This window comes from Oncorhynchus mykiss, chromosome 15, assembly GCF_057628025.1.
Source record: "Oncorhynchus mykiss isolate SJ-2025 chromosome 15, ASM5762802v1, whole genome shotgun sequence".
NCBI classification, from domain to species: Eukaryota; Metazoa; Chordata; class Actinopteri; order Salmoniformes; family Salmonidae; genus Oncorhynchus; species Oncorhynchus mykiss.
In genome coordinates, this window is record NC_143036.1 from 20442252 (window position 1) to 20467986 (window position 25735).

The 25735-nt window shown below is 42.5% G+C and overlaps 1 protein-coding gene across 1 annotated transcript in view; it reads right to left on the reverse strand.

Annotated features, from left to right (window-relative positions):
- The window catches only part of LOC110490939 (piezo-type mechanosensitive ion channel component 2), a 159616-nt gene that overhangs the window by 79874 nt on the left and 54007 nt on the right, over positions 1–25735 (reverse strand). Inside the window, exon 4 of the mRNA XM_036944026.2 lies at positions 16999–17041. Coding sequence (XP_036799921.1) covers positions 16999–17041 — 43 coding nt within the window. The remainder of the gene's footprint in view (positions 1–16998; positions 17042–25735) is intronic.

Here is a 25735-nt window from a genome sequence, read left to right on the forward strand (position 1 = left end):
AGCATGGTGTGGTAACTGTTATATGGCATCCAGTTATAAAACACACACTAAAAAAGGGTCCCATCCAGTCGAGGAGGTGATACATAGGAAGGACAATGTTTTCTACTACTGTCTGAGACGCTACATTTTTCGGAGAAAGTATTCCAATATCGATGAACATTGCCGCTAAAACTGTGAAATGTCACTCCGGCAGCACAAAGAATGTGCAGAGGGTCACAACACTGGTCACACCACTGGCCGACACAGGGGCCTAATGATGGAACTCAACCAATCACGTCCAGCATATTAAAAGAAGACTGTACCACAAGGGGTTAAGGAGGGTAGTCTGGATATGTTTACTAGAACTACTTCCTCACAAAATGGAGGACAGGTCGTGAGTATGATTCATTTAGCCCCGCTGTTTGCTCTGAGTCATCGAGCAGGGGGGAAGGAGGGAGAAAAAGCCACAATTCACAGGAAGCAACCAGAGGCACAGACGACCAAATAAGACAGTACGACCCGTTTTTCTTCTTATACCTCTGTCCGTCGCTTGTACAATAACTTTTTGGTGTAAGCCTTGAGGAACATGTTTAGCTTATTCATTCTCGAATACAAAAAAGATATAGTTGTTGACTACCGAAGAAGGGAAAGTTAAAGTTGTGAATGCAACAGGTGACACGTGGTTGTAACAGGTGGTTCATACTCAATTACAACAGGTGTTCCTACCGATCTGTTCTAGGCAAAATCTTGATCCCCGCCGACAATATCCTGCTTATCTGGTTGTCTGGTACTGTATCTCTCAGGACATTCAACACTTCCTCCTCACTTCATCTTTAATCCCCTGTAAATCCCTTTAACCGGCTTGTTTCAAGTCGGCCAATATGCTCTGGGCCGTCGCTAGACAGCAATTACGCCTTAATTGTTTGTACAGTAAACAGAGGACGTTTGGCGCGTCGCCACCGGCAGCCCTCAGAGTACAGCGCAGTCCTGGCGAGGTCCGGGCAAGGCTGGCAGCGTCCACAGAGTACCACAGACCGTCAGGCACACTGTCGGGCCAAGAGAAACAGGGCAGCACAGTGGCACGATTCAGGCCTCACATATCACTGGTTTATATTCCAGGCCAGCACCTGGCCGGCTGGCAATATCCAGCCCAACATTATTAAAGACCTGGAGTTTAACAACTGATTTGAGAATTATACATTAGAGGGTGGAAAATGTTCTGTGACCCCGTGTTTAACAGAAATACATGTGTAATTAATAGATTAGGGTATTTGTGGAGCAGTAGATTATACTCAAGAGATGTATATGGTAAATAGATGGTGGCAGCACTGAGTAGACTTCATTGAGGAACAAGGAACAGTCACAGCTCTGAAATAGTCCACCTGCTCCAACCCAGACAGCTCTTGGAAATCTGACTAGATTTATCCATCTCAGCTACTGTACGCTAGTTTGGGTGTGTGAACATGACTCTTTTTCCCCAAATAACAACAACATAGTATAGAAATGTCACAGTTCAAAGCACCATCATGCAGTATGTAAACTGTTGGATTGTGTAGTAGTCAGAGGAACAGAAAGCAGACACTGGAGTCTTTGAGTGCGCTGGGTTTCACCACGTAAAACGTTTCACAGACTAAACAGTAGTCGTTACAAAATCAAACCACATCTGGAGATATTCCCTGATTCTATCAGGGAATAGGATTCTAGAAATGTTGCACAATACTCAGCTGCCCTCGGAACAATAGTGAGGGGATGTCGATATGATAGAGAGGAAATCTTGTTTCATTGTAGACAATGAAACAAGAGTAAATAACATAAGATACAAAAGCCCAGTTTGACTTAACACGCACAAACATCAGATTGTGAACATGATCCTAAGCTTATCTCCATGTGAAAGGAAACAAAATGGACTTTTACCTCGATGCACCAACCACTACAAAACATGGTTATGGGTATTATGGGTAGAAGGCTCCCAAAGAGGAATAGAGAAGGACATAAGTGCTGCCCTGAAGCGACGATGGAGATCACATGACGGAGGTCACTTGCTTAATACATACAGTGCCTTCAGAAAGTATTCACACCCCTTGACTTATTCCACATTTTTTTTGTGTTTCAGACTGAATTTAAAATGGATAAAAAAAAATGTTTTTTACACATCTACACACAATACCCCATAGTGAAAACGTGTTTTTCAAATTGTTTGCAAATATATTGAAAATGAAATACAGAAATACAATGTGCATCAGTATTCACACCCCTTTCCTATGACACTCGAAGTTGAGCGCAAGTGCATCCAATTTCCTTTTGATCATCCTTGAGAAGTCACTACAACTTGATTAGAGTCCATCTGTATCCAATTCAACTGTGGACATGATTTAGAAAGAAACACACCTGTCTATATAAGGTCCCACAGTTGACAGTGCATCCAAGGAACTGTCTGTAGATCTCAGAGATTGCGATGAGGTATATATCTGGGGAAGGGTTTCAAACAATTTCCAAGAGCATGGTGGTCTCCATCATTGGGAAATTAAAAAAATATGGAACTACCCAGACTTCTTAGAGCTAGCTGTCCAACCAAACTGAGCCACTGGGCAAGAAGGTCTTTGGTCAGAGAGGTGACCAAGAACCCAATGACCACCCTGACAGAACTACAGAGTTCCTTGGCTGAGATGGGAGAACCTATAGCACTTCACCAATCTGGGCTTTATGGGAGAGTTGCCAGGCGGAAGCAACTCCTGAGAAAAAGGGCACATGAGAGCACACCTGGAGTTTGCAAAAGGGCACATCAAAGACTCAGAGCATAAGACAAAATATTCTATGATATGATGAGACAGAAATATAACTCTTTGGCCTGAATGCAAAGCGCTATATCTGGAGAAAACCAGGCACGGCACAGCTCATCACCCATCATCCCTACCGTGAAGCATTGTGCTGACAGCATCATGCTATGGGAAAGTATTTTCAGCAGATAGAGGGAACAATGAATGAAGTCAAATACAGGCAAATTCTTAATGACAACCTGGTTCAGAGTGCAAACAACCTTAGACTGTGGCGAAGATTTACGTTCCAACAGGACAATGACCCCAAGCATACAGCCAAAGCAATGCTGGAGTGGCTTCAGACATGAATCCCATTGACAATCTGTGAAAAGATTGCTGTTCACCGCCGCTCCCCGTCTAACTTAACTGAGCTTGAGAAAATCTGGAAGGAAGAATGGGAGAAAATCCACAAATACAGATGTGCAAAGCTGGTACAGACATACCCAAAAGGACTCAAAGCTGTAATCGCCGCCAAGCGTGATTCTACAAAGTATTGACTCAGGTGTGTGAATACTAACAGTACCAGTCAAAAGTTTGGACACACCTACTCATTCAAGGGTTTTTCTTTATTTTTACTATTTTCTACTTTGTATAATAATAGTGAAGACACATATGGAATCATGTAGTAACCAAAATATATTTTATATTTGAGATTCTTCAAAGTAGCCACCCTTTGCCTTGATGACATCTTTGCACACTCTTGACATTATCTCAACCAGCTTCATGAGGTAGTCACCTGGAATGCATTTCAATTAACAGGTGTGCCTTGTTAAAAGTTAATTTGTGGAATTTCTTTCCTTCTTAATGTGTTTGAGCCAATCAATTGTGTTGTGACAAGGTAGCAGTGGTATATAGAAGATAGCCTTGTTTGGTAAAATACCAAGTCCATATTACGGCAAGAACAGCTCAAATAATCAAAGAGAAACGAAAGTCCATCATTACTTTAAGACATAAAGATCAGTCAATACGGAACACTTCAAAAATGTTAAAAGTTTCTTCAAGTGCAGTCGCAAAAACCATCAGAGTTACCTTTGCTACAGAGGATAAGTTCATTACAGTTACCAGCCTCAGAAATTGCAGCCCAAATAAATGTTTCACATAGTTCAAGTAACAGACACATCTCAACATCAGCTGTTCAGAGGAATCTGCGTGAATCAGGCCTTCATGGTCGAATTGCTGCAAAGAAACCACAACTAAAGGACACCAATAACAAGAAGAGACTTGCTTCTTCCTAGGTTTTGGCCTTTCTAGGGAGTTTTTCCTAGCCACCGTGCTTCTACACCTGCATTGCTTGCTGTTTGGGGTTTTAGGCTGGGTTTCTGTACATCACTTTGAGATATCAGCTGATGTAAGAAGGGCTATATAAATACATTTGATTTGATTTGATTAGACACGTGAAAATCTGTAATTTGGTTTGACGAGTCCTAATTTGAGATTTTTGTCTCCAACCACCGTGTCTTTGTGAGATGCAGAGTAGGTGAACAGACGATATCCGCATGTGTGGTTCCCACCATGAGGCATGGAAAAGGAGGCGTGGTGGTGTGGGGGTGCATTGCTGGTGACACTGTCAGTAATTTATTTAGAATTCAAGGCACACTTAACCAGCATGTCTACCACAGCATTCTACAGTGATACGCCATCCCATCTGGTTTGCGGTTTAGTCACACTATATCATTTGTTTTTCAACAGGACACTTCCAGGCTGTGTACGGGCTATTTGACCAAGGAGAGTAATGGAGTGCTGCATCAGATGACCTGGCCTCCACAAGGCAAAGGGTGGCTACTTTGAAGAATCTAAAATCTAAAATATATTTTGATATATTTTCACACTTTTTTGGTTACTACATGATTCATATGTGTTATTTCATAGTTTTTATGTCTTCACTATTATTCTACAATGTAGTAAAACAGTAAAATAAAGAACAACCCTTGAATGAGTAGGTGTGTCCAAACCTTTGAATGGAACTGTATGTAAATGCGATATTTATGTGTTTCATTTTCATTAAATTTGCAAACATTTCTAAACATGTTTACACTTTGTCATCATGGCGCATTGTTTGTAGATGGGTGAGAAAGAAAAAGTTTTATCCATATTGAATTCAGGCTGTAACAAAACAAAATGTGGAATAAGTCTCGGGGTATGAATACTTTCTGAAGGCACTGTACAGTACATTCCTCTCAACAAATCTCCATTCTCATGTGGTTATTCTAGGTGCAACACATTTCCTATGGGAACCAGTGACCACATTTCAAGCTTTTATGCCCATTGTTAGTAAGAAATCTTTCCTGCAGAAAATAAACCATTTATGTAGACCAGCTTGACCGACTCTGCCAAGGAAAGAAACAATGAAATACAAAATGAGATGGGTAAATTCCACGCTGTTATTCCCCTCACTGTTGCGTCACACGGTTGAACGTCAGCCAAGAGGACCCAGCTCATTCCAAGCCAATTCATCTCACTCTACTGAGGGGAACACAACAGCAACTGTGCGTTACAGTGAATACATCAAAGTCTAACTTAAATCTAGTTAAGTTTTTAATTTGACAGAAAGGGTTGTCCTTTTTTTATAAACCTAGAAATGTGGATGCCAGACACTGATGTTGACCCTGACAGAAAGGTCTTTGTTACACAGAAATCTACATGATAGACAGTGACGTTTCCTCGCCTCTCCACAGTTTGAATCAGCTACTGTCTGACTGTTAGTTAAGGGCTTGTAAGTAAGTATTTCAAGGTGATACCTGTTGTATTTGGTGCATGTGACAAATAACATGTCATTTGATTTTGATTAACACTAACGTATGGTGCTGATAACAGAGCAGACAGACGGTCATATTACGTAAACTACTAATACTACTGTTTGGCTATAGGCTCCAGCCAGGTACATGACTCGTACCGAAGCCCCAGCCTCCTGCCAAACACACACACTCACAACCTCTTCCCAGCCAGCCAGGTTAAATTACAATCAAAATGGTGTAACGATTGTCTTTGGGTGAAAGAGAGGAGGACCAAGATGCAGCATGATGATAATCCATATTTAATGGGAACACTTAAACACCGAACAAAAACAACAAACCGACAAAAGGAACGAAGATGAAACAGTCCCGTAACGTGAACCCTAAACACTGGAACACTGGAACAGGAACAATTACCCACAAAATACCCAAAGAATATGGCTGCCTAAATATGGTTCCCAATCAGAGACAACGATAGACAGCTGCCTCTAATTGAGAACCAATCTAGGCAACCATAGACTTACAAAAACACCTAGAATAGAAAACACCCCCATAAACATACAAAACCCCTAGAGAAAACAAAACACATACATCACCCATGTCACACCCTGACCTAACCAAAATAACAAAGAAAACAAAGAATACTAAGGTCAGGGTGTGACAAATGGGGCAAAGCTGGAATGCCGTAACTACCGAAAAGTACTGTAGTTCAGACACACTGCTTCGCCGTGAAATAATATGACAGACTAGTAGTCAATGAAAACTAGACCAATAACCAGTATCAAGAAAATAAAGATTTACACATTTACACCTGGCCTCATACACTTGAAAGTGTGACTAACAACCTTTCCACACAATTACATAGACATTCTGATTCATTTTTTATGTAACACAAAAAAGTTGATTTCCCCAAGATTCTTTGATAAGTCCCCTGGAAAGGACACTAGTGTCACATTCATTTGGAGCTTCCTTTGTCTGTAATGGTCCTCCCTCATTACAGTCGTTCCCAGTCTCACTTTCCAGTGCTGTATGTCATGTGAAACAGGAGCTCCATTAAGGGGCTAGGCCACTCCAGAGCCGGGTGTAAGTAGGACCCATCACTCAGTGGGCTCCACAGGCTCCTGTCTGGTACACATTCATCACTGTCACTCAACTGTCTCCCAGACTCCCACAAAGCAACAGGAGGAGAGGCGCCGTAGCAGCAGCAGCAGCATCAGGGCTGAGACAGACCAGAGCGGGAGAGACTACAAGAACACAGATGACGCTTAAACCAACTTTAAACCTAAAACTGACACTTACCTTAACCCTAACCTTAACCATACTCTTAACCCTAAACCTAAACCTAACCCTAAACTTAATGGGATACTTTGGGATTTTAGCAATGATGCCCTTTATCTACTTCCCCAGAGACAGATGAACTAGGGGATACCATTTTTATGTCTCGGTGTCCAGTAAGAAGGAAGTTATAGGTAGTTTCAAAAACCATTGCTAACTGCTAGCATGCTAGTAGATACTCATAGACTTCCCGTCAATGGGTATCTGCTAGCGTGCTCGTAGAGGCCAATAGACTTCCAATAGACTTCCAGTCTTGAATAGACTGAGAACTGTGTTTACAGTGTGACATCATAAGTTGAGCAAATATCTGTTATAAATCTGCTATTAGTGTGCAAAAGGTCAGGCATATTTGCCAAATGATATCAACAAGACCACGACGACTTGCAGACTTGTTTTTGAGTTGCTGTGCGTTTTGTTGCCAACCTGTTTTGCTACCTGACAAATGTACGGTTTTTACTTTTTAATTACCGTTTATATTTTTGTTTTTTCCTACTCAACTTTTTCACTCCGGACGCTTTATCTGGACACGATTCGTCAGGACCTCCAACAGCCGAAGCTAAGTAGTAACATTAACATGATGCCTTCTAATTGTAGTCGCTGTACTCGCCTTACGGCGAGGATAGCTGTGCTACAAGCCCAGCTTCAGACGCAATCGCTAGGCAAGGGTAATTTCAGTGTAGGAAAGGATGAGACCGCGTCTGTGCCACCAGTAAGTACAGATAGTAGTATAAATCCCCTGGCACAGTCCCCGCAGCCGGACAACTTTCTCACGGTTTCTGGAAGGAAATGCTGTAGGAACGCTCAACCGGTGTCGCTCATTCAGCCGACAGAAACTTTCAACCGGTTTTCCCCATTAAGCAGCGGGTCGGAGTCAGAGGCCGAGTCTTCTCTGGTCTCTACTCCTCCCGTTACGGGGTCTGAGACGCCGAAGCTTCCCACCATTAGCTCTGACAAATTGAAAACTCTAGTCATTGGCGACTCCATTACCCGCAGTATTAGACTTGAGAATCATCCAGCGATCATACACTGTTTACCGGGGGGCAGGGCTACCGACGTTAAGGCTAATCTGAAGATGGTGCTGGCTAAAGCTAAAACTGGCGAGTGTAGAGAGTATAGAGATATTGTTATCCACGTCGGCACCAACGATGTTAGGATGAAACAGTCAGAGATCACCAAGCGCAACATAGCTTCTGCGTGTAAATCAGCTAGAAAGATGTGTCGGCATCGAGTAATTGTCTCTGGCCCCCTCCCAGTTAGGGGGAGTGATGAGCTCTACAGCAGAGTCTCACAACTCAATCGCTGGTTGAAAACTGTTTTCTGCCCCTCCCAAAAGATAGAATTTGTAGATAATTGGCCCTCTTTCTGGGACTCGCCCACAAACAGGACCAAGCCTGACCTGCTGAGGAGTGACGGACTCCATCCTAGCTGGAGGGGTGCTCTCATTTTATCTACCAACATAGACAGGGCTCTAACTCCTCTAGCTCCACAATGAAATAGGGTGCAGGCCAGGCAGCAGGCTGTTAGCCAGCCTGCCAGCATAGTGGAGTCTGCCACTAGCACAGTCAGTGTAGTCAGCTCAGCTATCACCATTGAGACCGTGTCTGTGCCTCGACCTAGGTTGGGCAAAACTAAACATGGCGGTGTTCGCCTTAGAAATCTCACTAGGATAAAGACCACCTCCATTCCTGTCATTATTGAAAGAGATCATGATACCTCACATCTCAAAATAGGGCTACTTAATGTTAGATCCCTTACTTCAAAGGCAATTATAGTCAATGAACTAATCACTGATCATAATCTTGATGTGATTGGCCTGACTGAAACCTGGCTTAAGCCTGATGAATTTACTGTGTTAAATGAGGCCTCACCTCCTGGCTACACTAGTGACCATATCCCCCGTGCATCCCGCAAAGGCGGAGGTGTTGCTAACATTTACGATAGCAAATTTCAATTTACAAAAAAAAAAATGACGTTTTCGTCTTTTGAGCTTCTAGTCATGAAATCTATGCAGCCTACTCAATCACTTTTTATAGCTACTGTTTACAGGCCTCCTGGGCCATATACAGCGTTCCTCACTGAGTTCCCTGAATTCCTATCGGACCTTGTAGTCATAGCGGATAATATTCTAATCTTTGGTGACTTTAATATTCACATGGAAAAGTCCACAGACCCACTCCAAAAGGCTTTCGGAGCCATCATCGACTCAGTGGGTTTTGTCCAACATGTCTCTGGACCCACTCACTGTCACAGTCATACGCTGGACCTAGTTTTGTCCCATGGAATAAATGTTGTGGATCTTAATGTTTTTCCTCATAATCCTGGACTATCGGACCACCATTTTATTACGTTTGCAATTGCAACAAATAATCTGCTCAGACCCCAACCAAGGATCATCAAAAGTCGTGCTATAAATTCACAGACAACACAAAGATTCCTTGATGTCCTTCCAGACTCCTTCTGCCTACCCAAGGACGCCAGAGGACAAAAATCAGTTAACCACCTAACTGAGGAACTCAACTTAACCTTGCGCAATACCCTAGATGCAGTTGCACCCCTAAAAACTAAAAACATTTCTCATAAGAAACTAGCTCCCTGGTACACAGAAAATACCCGAGCTCTGAAGCAAGCTTCCAGAAAATTGGAACGGAAATGGCGCCACACCAAACTGGAAGTCTTCCGACTAGCTTGGAAAGACAGTACTGTGCAGTACCGAAGAGCCCTTACTGCTGCTCGATCATCCTATTTTTCTAACTTAATTGAGGAAAATAAGAACAATCCGAAATTCCTTTTTGATACTGTCGCAAAGCTAACTAAAAAGCAGCATTCCCCAAGAGAGGATGACTTTCACTTTAGCAGTGATAAATTCATGAACTTCTTTGAGGAAAAGATTATGATTATTAGAAAGCAAATTACGGACTCTTCCTTAAATCTGCGTATTCCTTCAAAGCTCAGTTGTCCTGAGTCTGCACAACTCTGCCAGGACCTAGGATCAAGAGAGACACTCAAGTGTTTTAGTACTATATCTCTTGACACAATGATGAAAATAATCATGGCCTCTAAACCTTCAAGCTGCATACTGGACCCTATTCCAACTAAACTACTGAAAGAGCTGCTTCCTGTGCTTGGCCCTACTATGTTGAACATAATAAACGGCTCTCTATCCACCGGATGTGTACCAAACTCATTAAAAGTGGCAGTAATAAAGCCTCTCTTGAAAAAGCCAAACCTTGACCCAGAAAATATAAAAAACTATCGGCCTATATCGAATCTTCCATTCCTCTCAAAAATTTTAGAAAAGGCTGTTGCGCAACAACTCACTGCCTTCCTGAAGACAAACAATGTATACGAAATGCTTCAGTCTGGTTTTAGACCCCATCATAGCACTGAGACGGCACTTGTGAAGGTGGTAAATGACATTTTAATGGCATCGGACCGAGGCTCTGCATCTGTCCTCGTGCTCCTAGACCTTAGTGCTGCTTTTGATACCATCGATCACCACATTCTTTTGGAGAGATTGGAAACCCAAATTGGTCTACACGGACAAGTTCTGGCCTGGTTTAGATCTTATCTGTCGGAAAGATATCAGTTTGTCTCTGTCAATGGTCTGTCCTCTGACAAATCAACTGTAAATTTCGGTGTTCCTCAAGGTTCCGTTTTAGGACCACTTTTGTTTTCACTATATATTTTACCTCTTGGGGATGTTATTCGAAAACATAATGTTAACTTTCACTGCTATGCAGATGACACACAGCTGTACATTTCAATTAAACATGGTGAAGCCCCAAAATTGCCCTTGCTAGAAGAATGTGTTTCAGACATAAGGAAGTGGATGGCTGCAAACTTTCTACTTTTAAACTCGGACAAAACAGAGATGCTTGTTCTAGGTCCCAAGAAACAAAGAGATCTTCTGTTGAATCTGACAATTAATCTTAATGGTTGTACAGTCGTCTCAAATAAAACTGTGAAGGACCTCGGCGTTACTCTGGACCCTGATCTCTCTTTTGAAGAACATATCAAGACCATTTCAAGGACAGCTTTTTTCCATCTACGAAACATTGCAAAAATCAGGAACTTTCTGTCCAAAAATGATGCAGAAAAATTAATCCATGCTTTTGTCACTTCCAGGTTAGACTACTGCAATGCTCTACTTTCCGGCTACCCGGATAAAGCACTAAATAAACTTCAGTTAGTGCTAAATACGGCTGCTAGAATCCTGACTAGAACCAAAAAATTTGATCATATTACTCCAGTGCTAGCCTCTCTACACTGGCTTCCTGTCAAAGCAAGGGCTGATTTCAAGGTTTTACTGCTAACCTACAAAGCATTACATGGGCTTGCTCCTATCTATCTCTCTGATTTGGTCCTGCCGTACATACCTACACGTACGCTACGGTCACAAGACGCAGGCCTCCTAATTGTCCCTAGAATTTTTAAGCAAACAGCTGGAGGCAGGGCTTTCTCCTATAGAGCTCCATTTTTATGGAACGGTCTGCCTACCCATGTCAGAGACGCAAACTCGGTCTCAACCTTTAAGTCTCTACTGAAGACTCATCTCTTCAGTGGGTCATATGATTGAGTGTAGTCTGGCCCAGGAGTGGGAGGTTGAACGGAAAGGCTCTGGAGCAACGAACCACCCTTGCTGTCTCTGCCTGGCCGGTTCCCCTCTTTCCACTGGGATTCTCTGCCTCTAACCCTATTACAGGGGCTGAGTCACTGGCTTTACTGGGGCTCTCTCATGCCGTCCCTGGAGGAGGTGCGTCACCTGAGTGGGTTGAGTCACTGATGTGGTCATCCTGTCTGGGTTGGCGCTCCCCCCCCCCCCTTAAGTTGTGCCGTGGCGGAGGTCTTTGTGGGCTATACTCAGCCTTGTCTCAGGATGGTAAGTTGGTGGTTGAAGATATCCCTCTAGTGGTGTGGGGGCTGTGCTTTGGCAAAGTGGGTGGGGTTATATCCTTCCTGTTTGGCCCTGTCCGGGGGTGTCCTCGGAGTGGGCCACAGTGTCTCCTGACCCCTCCTGTCTCAGCCTCCAGTATTTATGCTGCAGTAGTTTATGTGTCGGGGGGCTAGGGTCAGTTTGTTATATCTGGAGTACTTCTCCTGTCCTATTCGGTGTCCTGTGTGAATCTAAGTGTGCGTTCTCTAATTCTCTCCTTCTCTCTTTCTCTCTCTCGGAGGACCTGAGCCCTAGGACCATGCCCCAGGACTACCTGACATGATGACTCCTTGCTGTCCCCAGTCCACCTGGCTGTGCTGCTGCTCCAGTTTCAACTGTTCTGCCTTATTATTATTCGACCATGCTGATCATTTATGAACATTTGAACATCTTGGCCATGTTCTGTTATAATCTCCACCCGGCACAGCCAGAAGAGGACTGGCCATCCCACATATGCTCTCTCTAATTCTCTCTTTCTTTCTCTCTCTCGGAGGACCTGAGCCCTAGGACCATGCCCCAGGACTACCTGACATGATGACTCCTTGCTGTCCCCAGTCCACCTGACTGTGCTGCTGCTCCAGTTTCAACTATTCTGCCTTATTATTATTCGACCATGCTGGTCATTTATGAACATTTGAACATCTTGACCATGTTTTGTTATAATCTCCACCCGGCACAGCCAGAAGAGGACTGGCCACCCCACATAGCCTGGTTCCTCTCTAGGTTTCTTCCTAGGTTTTGGCCTTTCTAGGGAGTTTTTCCTAGCCACCGTGCTTCTTCACCTGCATTGCTTGCTGTTTGGGGTTTTAGGCTGGGTTTCTGTACAGCACTTTGAGATATCAGCTGATGTACGAAGGGCTATATAAAATAAATTTGATTTGATTAGGCTAAGCCCCATATGTCACCAGAAGTAGTAATTTCACAGACAGACAGACACAGACAGACAGACAGACAGACAGACAGACAGACAGAGAGGACCATGGAGAGGGCTGTTATAGTTACCACCCAACGAGCCTTGCTGGGAACTCCCTCTCTCCCAGACAAAATTACAATATCACTGTATCCAACACCTGAGGAATGCCAGCAGCTTCCCTCATGGTGGCATTACCGTGACTCTAAACATTCGGGTTGGCTCTTTCCCCCATTTGCTGTTTCTTTAACCCAGTAAGCAGTAACACTTTCCAATGCTTGGAAGGTGACATCACCGCACCTGTAGCTATGGATCACCTCAGGAACCACGAAATGGCTCTGCTAGTTAGCCTAGCACACAGACGCAGCACAGCGCAGAAGACTGGGCAAATTTACTATGTTTACGCCACACATGCTGTAAGGATATGTGCGAAAGTTATACAACCATAATTTCTGTGAACCCGGCGGCCGCACCAACCAGCCGATGCTGGGAAAATAAACGGCCACTTCAATCCGTCATGACACAATGTAGTAAAGGTGCAGACTTGAAAAAAACACAAAATCTCTGGTTTGTTGAGTCTATTATTTTACGGCTAGCCTTTCTTTCAAACCACAGCTGGGGACGAAGCATGTATGCACTGACTGTACAACTGAATGGATAAAGCCATTGATCAAGCGACACAATTGATTTCTATGTGAAGACTCAATAGAGCATTTGAAGCCAACGAAATTGGTTAAGATGGCGTCTCATGTCGGAGATTTATGCAACCATAACATGCGCAGTATTAGCTATCGCTGTCGGCCTTGAACTTTGTGGCTTCAATGAGAGGGGGCAGTCATTCTCCCCTGCACGTATCTCGCGTTGAGGCATTCGATCACATCAACAAAGCCTTGAACAGCATGTAATGATGACATAAGTAAGCTATATACAGGGTCAGTTCTAGGGTCAGTGCCAATACCATATTTACAATGTACAGGGATACTGGAGTGATAGAGGTAGATATGTATAGGGGTAAGTGGACTAGGCATCAGGATATATGATAAACAGAGTAGCAGCGTGTGTGTATAGTCAGTCTGAATGTGTGTGAACAAATGAAAGGTGTGTGTTTGTGTGTGTGTGTTGGAGTGTCAGTGTGAGTGTGTGTGAATGAGTCTGTAGAGTGTGCATAAAGTGAGTATGAGTGTGTAGAGTGGGAATAGTGAGTATGAGTATGTAGAGTGGGAATAGTGAGTATGAGTATGTAGAGTGGGAATAGTGAGTATGAGTGTGTAGAGTGTGCATAGAGTGAGTATGAGTGTGTAGTGAGCAAAGAGAGTGTGTAGAGTGCATAAAGTCAGTGCAAAATGACTCTGCAGATAGTGCAGAGAGTCTGTGTAGCCATTTTGTTAACTGCAGTTGAAGTCGGAAGTTTACATACACTCAGGTTGGAGTCATTAAAACTTGTTTTCAACCACTCCACAAATGTCTTGTTAACAAGCTATAGTTTTGGCAAGTCGGTTAGGACATCTACCTTGTGCATGACACAAGTCATTTTTCCAACAATTGTTTAGACAGATTATTTCACTTATAGTTCACTGTATCACAATTCCAGTGGGTCAGAACTTTACATACACTAAATTGACTGTGCCTTTAAACAGCTTGGAAAATTCCAGAAAATTATGTCATGGTTTTAGAAGCTTCTGATAGGCTAATTGACATCATTTGATTCAATTGGAGGTGTACATGTGAATGTATTTCAAGGCCAACCTTCAAACTCAGTGCCTCTTTGCTTGACATCATGGGAAAATCAAAAGAAATCAGCCAAGACCATAAAAAATAAATTGTAGACCTCCACAAGTCTGGTTCATCCTTGGGAGCAATTTCCAAATGCCTGAAGGTACCACGTTCATCTGTACAAACAATAGTACGCAAGTATAAACACCATGGGACCACTTAGCCGTCATACCGCTCAGCAAGGAGACGCATTCTGTCTCCTAGAGATGAACATACCTTGGTGCGAAAAGCGCAAATCAATCCCAGAAAAACAGCAAAGGACATTGTGAAGATGTTGGAGGAAACAGGTACAAAAGTATCTATATCCACAGTAAAACGAGTCCTATATCGACATAACCTGAAAGGCAAGGAAGGAAGAAGCCACAGCTCCAAAACTGCACAACTGGGTTTGCATCTGCACATGGGGACAAAGATGGTGCTTTTTGGAGAAATGTCCTCTGGTCTGATGAAACAAAAATAGAACTGTTTGGCCATAATGACCATTGTTATGTTTGGAAGAAAAAGGGGGATGCTTGCAAGCCGAAGAACACCATCCCAACCGTGAAGCACAGGAGCGGCAGCATCATGTTGTGGGGGTGCTTTGCTGCAGGAGGGACTGGTGCACTTCACAAAATAGATGGCATCATGAGGGAGGACAATTATGTGAATATATTGAAGCAACATCTCAAGCCATCAGTTAAAGCTTGGTCGCAAAAGGATCTTCCAAATGGACAATGACTCAAGCATACTTCCACAGTTGTGGCAAAATGGCTTAAGGACAACAAAGTTAAGGTATTGGAGTGACCATCACAAAGGCCTGACCTCAATCCCATAGAAAATGTGTGGGCAGAACTGAAAAAGTGTGTGCGAGCAAGGAGCCTACAAACCTGACTCAGTTACACCAGCTCTGTCAGGAGAAATGGGCCAAAATTCACCCAACTTATTGTGGGAAGCTTGTGGAAGGCTACCCGAAACGTTTGACCCAAGTTAAACAATGTAAAGGCAATGCTACCAAATACTAATTGAGTGTATGTAAACTTCTGACCCACTGGGGATTTGATGAAAGAAATAAAAGCTAAAATAAATCATTCTCTCTACTATTATTCTGATATGTCACATTCTTAAATAAAGTGGTGATCCTAACTGACCTAAAACAGGGAATTTTTACTGGGAATAAAAGTCAGGGATTGTGAAAAAGTGAGTTTAAATGTATTTGGCTAAGGTTTATGTAAGCCTGTTGGTGTCAGACTTGTTTCTCCGGTACTCAGTGGTGCAGCTGTTGAACTTTTTGAGGATTTGAGGGCCCATACCAAATCTTTTCTACCTCCTGAGGGGGAAGAGGCGCTGTTGCACCTTCTCACGACTGTTTGCGTGTGTGTGGACCATTTTAAATCCTTATTGATTTCGACACAGAGGAACTTGAAGCCCAGGATCCAGTTGCAGAGGGAAGTGTTCAGGCCCAGCATCTCAAGCTTGGTGACTATGGTGTTAAGCGCTGAGCTGTAGTTAATGAACAACATTATCACATAGGTAGTCCTCTTATCTAGGTGTGTGAGGACAGTTCCAGTACAATGAAGATTGCATTGTCTACAGTATGGATCTGTCGGGGCGGTATGCAAATTGGAGTGGGTCTAGGGCACGTGTCAAACTCATTCCATGGAGGGCCGAGTGTCTGATGGATTTTGCTCCTCTCTGGGGTACTTGATTGATTAATTAAGGTCACTAATTAGAAAGGAACTCCCCTCACCTGGTTGTCTAGGTCTTAACTGAAAGGAAAAAACTAAAAGCAGCAGACACTAGGCCCTCCATGGAATGAGTTTGACACCCCTGCTTTAGGGTGTCTGGGATGATGGAGTTGATGTGTGCCATAACCAGCCTTTCAAAGCACTTCATGATCACATATGTGCTACAGGGCAGTAGTTATTATGGCAGGTAGTCTTAAGACCTCATGGGAGCAGAAATGATGGTGGTCAGCTTGAAACATGTGGGGATTTCAAACTGGGACAAGGAGAGGTTGAGAATGACTGGTAATACGCCTGACAGCTGTTATGACCATGCAAAGAGAACGCGCCCTGGAACACCGTCCGGCCCTGCGGCCTTATGAGCGTTGACCTGATTAAAAACCTTATGGATGACCCACTTGGGAAAACAGTCATTTGTATGCTGCGATGAGGGCTCTACCTGAGTGGTTCATATGGCAATGAAAGTAGATGAGAATGAAACATGGATTGTTTTGTTGGCTGCTGCGTTTTAACTTGTTCTAGTGTATTAGAGTGTCTGCCAAATGACTGGGTGTATTGGGTGAAATGTAATCATTCAGTTGAGCTCAATTGAACGAGTACTATGGCACTATGCCATAGAATGGATTTTAGCGATGTACAATAGACCAAGTAAACCTTCTTGTTGTCCTCTTTGGGGTGTGGGAGGATACTCCGCACTTTACCACACAAACACCATGAAAATATATATGGGGATCAAACTGAGCTATGTACAGTAGATCATGCCAGGTTTGATTTTAATGTGAAAGCATTGGTCTCTTACCTTTCCAAGCCCAGCTGTCGAACCGACTTCTCCCATGTTGAACCTGAAAAGAACACAAAATATAGACGTCAAAATCCTCGCTCAACAGAGTGGACCATTATTCCAAACTCCTGAGGTGGACTTAAGATGGCAGCTGCTCAAATGGCAGGCTTTCATGAAGCACTTTCTGTTATCCCACAGAGCCTCCCCATCATTCAACCTGGAGTGTTGACAACCTGAGCTCCATTAGAATACACTGAAAAGTTGAAGTTGTACCAATCCATCTTTGACTCGATAAACTTTCTATGTCTGCGATCCCAATTCTGACACCAATGTGGCAGATCTTTCAAATGATGTACAGATTACATGAATAATTTAACCTTGAATCCAATGGTTTCACATGCACACTGACCCTCCTTAGGAAGGTAACACAGATCTAAACCATATGTTAGCGAAGGTAAACCACACACACACGTCCACACACACACACACGCACACACACACACACACACACACACACACACACACACACACACACACAAACACACACACGTACACACGTACACACGTACACACACACACACACACACACGTACACACACACACACGTACACGTACACACACACACACAGGGGCGGCTGTGCACCATCGACAGCCACTTGGAACGCCCTCCGTCTCACAGTTAGTTGTCATCCTGTGACTCACATGACTCATGCATTTGGCAGACAACTCCTCTCTCTCCTCTCTTCCGCCTCTTTGTGTGTTTATGACACGAAACTCCGATGTCCGCCCGCACGTTGATTTAACGACTCAGGGAAAACAAAAATGTTCTTGAAAGGCTTTGGACTCCTGGGCTTTTTGTTTACAGAGACATTTCCAGGTGTGTGGAGGCCCCCCTCTGGAAGGGAGTTGAGAATTGTCTTACTGCCAAGTAACCAACTCCCAACACACCGCCCCCCTGCAGCTGATCTGAGGATAGTTACCCTAACGACAGATCCATGAGTCAGTGCTCAGGCGGCTAATTAGCTCTGTCATTAGCTTGTTAACTGCCTGGTTAATAGGCCCTACTCAGATGAGAAGACAAGTTCACCACTGGGATGACTGATGACCACTTCCTGTTTAAAAAAGGAATTTAACTGAGAAAGTGCTGTAAAAGTACTTTCTGTCATTAACTTTAAATTATTCAACTTTATCAATAATACATTTCTTGGTAACACTTTACCTTAAGTTGCCCTTATATTTATGTAACTAAACAGTAACAACTGAAGTAACAACATTGTATTAACACGTAGTTACATATTAGTAATTAATTTGTAATAACATGCTAATAGAGCTTAGCCATTTCTCTAAAACACACTATCATCATGGTGTTTTTTAACGGTAAGTTTACAAACATTGGTTGTGATAAGTATAATTGAAACTTGGGTATCATTACAGTAAGTGTGGAAATAAGTATAGCCAGTTATAATTGTAATGGCTTAGCAGATCATAAAAAAATTATATAATATATATTGTTTACAGGAAACTCATTCTACAAATATAGACGAGATTGGGTGGGAAAAGGACTGGGAGGGAGAAATATATTTTTGTCATGGACAAAGAAACTCAAAAGGGGTGATAATACTAATTAACACACATTTTGATCCGATTGTGCAAACTGTGAAAACAGATCAACAAGGAAGATGGATTACTTTAAATATGCTATTGGACCTAAAACAGATCTGGCTAATTCATCTATATGGGCCAAATAATGATGATCCACACTTCTTCTAAAATATATATAATAATCTATTGAGCTCACAAGCAAAGAAATAATCTATTATTATGGTTGGAGATTATAATACGGTTTTAAGTACCTCAACCTATCATAAAGGAAATCACTCACTGACCCTGTATAAAGCTCAAACTATACAAACTATCACCCTCAAGCACTTACGGTGATCACGAAGAACATGGATACATTAGAACTAGTGGATATATGGAGGCTGAAAAACCCTGACCTAGTGAGATACGTACATGGAGGAGGCTTAATCAAGCTAGCCGTCTTGATTACTTCCTAGTCTCGTTCTTGCTGGCAGTTTGTTCTTAACTAAGACAACATAATTCATAATTTGCTTTATTTTGCACAGAATAGGTCCAGCAGATCCCCTTATTGTATTGGACACTTTCAAATGTACTTTTAGAGGCCATTCAATACAATACTCATCATTAAAACAAAAGCAGTTTAGATCAAAAGAGATTAGACTAATAAAGGAAATAGAGGAAGTAACAGAGCAGGTAAAGGAAACTACTAGAGGCACAAAATAGGTTAGAGGAAAAACAAAAAGAAATGGAGGTAGTTATTCAAGAACGATCAAGTGTAATGTCATACAAAAATACAGCGAATTGGATGGAAAATGGTGAAAAATGCACCACATTTTTCTTGAATCTTCAAACTCATTACAAATGACGGAGTTATCTGTGATTCACCAAATGATATTTTGAAAGAGGAAGCAAAATATTTGAAGCATATGTTTTGTTTTCAGTCTCCTCCATTTCCCCTGAATGATCTTAACTGTAAGGATTTCTTTCCTAATAATAATAATACAATTAACACATTTACAGAAAGAACTGTGTGAAGATGATTAACTTTTTGAGGCAATAAAATATTTTCAGCCTGGAAAAACACCAGGGCTTGACGGTATACCAGTAGAGGTATATCAGACCTTTTTTGATGTACTAGATCCATTATTGATCCATTATTGCATGTTTAATTACTCTTATACAAATGGTAGACTTTCAGGTACTCAACAAGGTCTGATTTCATTACTACTAAAACAGGACCTAGGTGGTAAGTATAAAGATCCAGTCCATTCAAAAAACTGGAGGTCTGTAACACTTGAATGTTGTGATGTGAAAATCCTGGGGAAATGCATAGCACATACACTACTGTTCAAAAGTTTGGTGTCACTTCGAGATTTCCTTGTTTTTGATTTTTTTTAATGAATTGTCCATTAATATAACATCAAATTGATCAGAAATACAGTGTAGACATTGTTAATGTTGTAAATGACTGTTATAGCTGGAAACGGCAGATTTTTCTAATGGAGTATCTACATAGGCGTACAGAGGCCCATTATCAGCAACCATCACTCCTGTGTTCCAATGGCGCGTTGTGTTAGCTAATCCAAGTTTATCATTTTAAAAGGCTAATTGATCATTAGAAAACCCTTTTGCAATTATGTTAGCACAGCTGAACACGGATGTTCTGATTAAAGAAGCAATAAAACCGGCCTTCTTTAGACTAGTCATAGTATCTGGAGCATTAGCATTTGTGGGTTCGATTACAGGCTCAAAATGGCCAGAAACAAAGACCTTTCTTCTGAAAATCTATTCTTGTTCTGAGAAATGAAGGCGAGAAATTGCCAAGAAACTGAAGATCTTGTACAGCGCTGTGTACTACTCCCTTCACAGAACAGCACAAACTGGCCCTAACCAGAATAGAAAGAGTTTGGGAGGCCCTGGTGCACAACTGAGCAAGAGGACAAGTACATTAGAGTGTCTAGTTTGAGAAACAGACTCCTCACAAATCCTCAACTGGCAGCTTCATTAAATAGTACCCGCAAAACACCAGTCTCAACATCAACAGCGAAGAGGCGACTCTGGGATGCTGTGCTATGGCGAGGCATACTATGAGCAATGTATGTGTTGCTGTATGTGTTGCTATCGGCAGCTAGACAGCGGACCATGAACCTTTCCTTTAAGGATTCCAAATTGTATATTGTTCCCTTGCAGAGGCCATGGCTAAGCTAATAAAGAGGAAGGGGCACACGCGTTTGTTTCATAGACAGTTTACTTTCCGACAGTTTCTCGCTTACATCATGTGTACCTTTTCTTCTCCACTTCCTCCCTCACTCCCTTCCTCCCTGTTATTTTATGGTTATAATACAGCCTGGACATTGTCTATGAGAGAAGGCCACAACCGCAACGTACTGCAATGATGAAATGCAGCCAAACCAAGATCATATATCCACATGAAGTTATTCTCGCATTAATACAATATTACAGACACAGATTTATGCCGGGCCATGGGAAAATGTCATGCGTGTTTAACAAGTTGTTTTTCTAACTACGATGCATGGAGGTTGTCTGACTCAATCTGACGTAGCGAGTCCAGGTTTTCAACGTCTGAAACTCCAGCCGTCACAGGAGTCATGAGGAGTGGGGCCTTGCGCTGCTTTAGATTTGTGTGTTTATATTTCTGGATGCTTATAGTAGGAGTTGCAAAAAACTGGGCTGACAGGACAGGCCAACTTTAGATTTACAATATAAAATTATTTAAAAAAGCTACTTACAAAGCTCTGGTAAAAAATAACCTCTAAATTTGGCTCGTAATATTTGTCTCACAGGCTCACGTCAGATTCAGAAGCTCATCCACGTTTCTCAAACGTCAAATTTCAAAGTGTTTGGTTATTTCTCTGTATTGTTCCAAGGATAAATTGAGGCATTAACTCAGAATTCTTAAGGTAAGGGGTAAGGTTTAGGATAGGCTTTAAACAAAAATATCAAAAACAACTGTCTATCTCTGGATTCAAACATGCAACCTTTGCAACCATGGGCAGATGTTTATGCCCATCCATCATCCCCCTCCACAACGCCATAGCCACACCAAAGCATATTTGAGGGTAACAGTGCTCACTGTTGTCCCTAGTGGCCGGTTTCAACAACAGTCAAATACTGACTGTTATCACGTGTGACCTGCCTACTAATATCCCAGACAGGCAAACCCACAGGTGTTACTTTTCTTAGCATTCTCCATTAGTAAGCTGCATCTAAAGTTACAGTATAGGCCTACACATTACACGAAAGAGAGAGTGTGAGAGAGAAAGGAAGGAAGGAGAGAGAGTGACGTGGAGCAACGTTGTGGTCACAGGAGCTGTTTGGCAGCTCCCTGCAGATGGGTGCAGTGGCTCGGGAAATGAGGGAGCGCAATAATGTGGTGCCGCGGGAATAATGTAGCGTTGTAATAACGTCCAGGGCTGCAGGCAATAAGCCTATACAGCCCCCAGCGCAAATAGACACACACACACACACACACACACAAACACACATTACACACACCATCCACAATTCAGCTCATTAGTGAAGAAACACCTCATTGAACACAGCTATAATATTTAGTCATAGCATCAATACATAATTATGGATTTTAAAACTGCAAATCCTCTGTGTATTTTCACCCGGTTGAAATTAAAACAATCTGTTACTTTTGTTATGAACAGTAGCCAATGAAATACACTAGCCATGTCCAAACCATGCCTCATACTATAGTTGTGTTAACTGCACATTTTTTGTAATAATGATTTGTCTACCACTTAAATCACGAAATTGAATTACCATTCATGACCACTATTTTCTTTCATAGTCTTTTCTCTTTGATAGCTGATATGTACACATCTAATGCAGTAGTTTATACTGTATGGTGGCGACTAGATTAGCAAATGCAGCAACCTGTCTAGAAGAAGCCATATCTAGACTATAGTGCGGTATGGTAATCCCATCTGGATATCACTGGGAGAAAAGCACTTCAATTAGACACAAGCTGCCCATCAAACAGTCTGGTGGATCAGCGAAACCTCAGAAGTAGTAATTATAACATTTGTCTGTCAACAGCGATACAACGCCCCTGCTTAGATCACACTACATACCTGGATTAGCCTAACACTGATTACTGTACATAGTGAGTATAGCACAGATTCACTGCTACTTCCCCTTAGCCTGTCTGTCTCTATCTCTCTATGATGTCATGGTCACAGAAATGGTGGAAGTCACCTGGGTATTAGGTCAAATGGTAGGCTCAAAGGAGGTAGCCAATAAAATAGTGAAAATGAGGGATCCAGTGTTTCCATATACAGCAATGGGAGATAGGAAGGAAACAAGGAAGGTAGGAAGGACAAGGAAGGACCCTCAAATAAAAACGCCAAAACCCAGGAAAATCCTCAATTTGTGACGTGTCAAGGGAGATAAAAAGAGTTTTATTTGCGATGTGTTCATTCGAGACAGCTTGCAATAGTTCATTTCGAAATAACAATGAGCAATTCAGAAACACCTGTGGCAAAGACAGTCTAAAAACAATCCCTCAACTCCCCCGGCAGCGGTTTCCTTCTGCTGAGAGGGAGGTGAATGTTTTCATATGGCTGAACATGGGTTATTTTACAGATGATGGCTGTTCAAGGTAAAACTATGCCTAAAAGTCTTACAGAACATCATAGAAATCTATTAAACCAGACTTCTACACGCCTCCATAATGCTTCGACAATGTAAGCAAACTGCGGACGAGACATCTTGTACAAACCTGCTAACTACCGACTACCAAGGAAATGCTTTCAGTTTATGTACATTGTGGGATTCAATTGCAATTAAGCAATTTGGGGGAGGAATATCATAGAAAGAGGTCCTCCGTGGATGTATTAGCTACTGAATTAAGAGCTAATAGTGTTTTGGTCGAGGAACCGACATTGAGTTTTAGTGTATTTATGTCGGTGGAGGAGGACGTAGAACATAAAGGCCTCTTCCTTCCTGGAAGTCTCTTATTAATGACCTCATCCCAACCTCTACTTCTCAGTATTTGACTGAAATATGTACCGGTACTCATTTTGAGTGCCAGTACTGTTTGTATTTAGGTGCAGGAGCTCCACAATACTTTGGAGATAATATTCTATAAGAGGAACAGGAGATCAAGCTGTAGAACATTTGAAGGGCCGATCCTCAGTTCCAGTGAGCTCCTGCCCAAATCAAGCATGGGACAGACTGACAAACGGACGGACGTACACCTGGCAAACATGGCTGCCGCTTGCTCGCTGACCGACCAAGCACACATCCTAGTTAGGCTAAGTCAGTAGAGGGCAAAACCGAGGGGCCCACTCAAGGCAAGGCTGGGGCCACTTAATCGATCATTTGAAACTAGATGTTTTGAAGATTTCACCACTCTTCTCTGGTTATTAGTCGTGACAAGGGGTGAAATGCAGATATAGAAGATACGACTGAAGCTCTGACAGAGATGCCTTTCACCTCCCGCCTCCACACAGCTTACTGTGGGACATGCCTACAATGTTGTTTTTGCGTTTGACACATTGTTTACATTAGTAGCTACTGGAAATTGAAAGTTGTATCCTCTCCTTTGTAAGCCATCTGTACTGCTACCTGCGTACCTATGAAATGTGGGCCATGGTGTTATATGTATTTTTAGAGTGATTGGGCTGCGCATCCTGGGGAAGATGATTCTTATCGCAGGAGACGCAGAGCTATTGACGACAAACACAAAACAAGAAAATAGGAGTCATGTTTTGGACGTTTGTTATTTTTGCTGGCAGCTCTTCAATGTGACGATAGATGAAAAAGTCTTGTTGCTGGCGTCTGAACAAGCTCAACTGAGTCCGCACACAAAACAAAGGACTATTAATGCAGACAAGGCACACAGAGAGAACAGAGGCGCCTACACAGTACACATACAGTTCCAAAAGCACTCTTTATTCTGTACCCGCTTCCTGCTACGCATCTACCATTTATAATACTATTTAATAATAACCAAGAGAATGGTTGGCACGCAATAAAATAGACTTGTTTTAAAATGTACTTATTGAAATCAACTTAACTTACCCCACATTATGGATATGGCTTTCTCGAGGGAGGATTTAGTATACTACTAGAAATGTACTTTAGTATACTACTAGAAATGTACTTCCAGTATAAGTATTGACTGGATGCTTCACACTACTTTCATCTTACCTCACATTACAAGGGCAGTTCTGTAGACTAAGCTTTCTAGGTTGTACAGTATATGTACTGTATACTTCCAGTAATTGGGCCAGTGTCTGTCTTCACATAGCCGCCCTCTGTCTCTCGCCACAACACTCTCTTTTAGCAGCCAGGGTCATTTTTCATCCCTCTTTCATCTCTGACCTCACCTCAGGTTGTTTTCGCTCCCTACGTCGCTCCTGAACTTCCCTCTGCGCTCTAAGGGCCACACCGGCAGCATTTGCAGCTGCACATTTTTACGGTGGAGATTGAGATTTATCCCCTGCCAACAGCCATCGCTGAGAGGAAGATGTCATTTTTTGCACAGCCCCAAAAAATGCACCAACCTCACGTGGGGATGCAGTGAGGATATGTCACCCAACAGGCTGTGGAACGAGTGGAGAGGGTGATCAGTGAAATGTTCCTAAAGTTTTATTAGTGTGTTGTGTTAATCTGAGGTCATGTTGACTGGCCACCCCTCCACCTTCAAATCCCCTTACAGTGCTGTACACTCACCGCCACGACACATTCAAAGGCCCCTTGGACCTGGGGGGAATGTAGAAACAAAGGAACTGTTGAACCATCAGATAACCCTCCCTGTGTGAAGGAGCTTCTTCTTTTGAATTCCCCCTAGCTAGCGCTGTGATGTCATAGGTGGTTACTAACAGGGGTACTAAACATAATACAGAGCATCAAATGGTGTCAGAAGTGAAAGTTAATATGGGCATATCTCACATCTCACATAGCTCATTTGAAAGGCTGGTAATTCAACCAAATCCACGTGTGGGAAAACTTGCATTGCAACAATACATGTTACAGAGCCAAGAAAATACCAAAATATGATGTAATCATGACAAGATCATTTGAAACTCCCCTTTGCGCAGTGCAAGATTAGCAAGGTGTGAATTTGATGGATGCTGCCTCCCTTGCAACTCCATACAGCACAGTACATCCCCAACCAACCAGGATCATTATAAGGTTC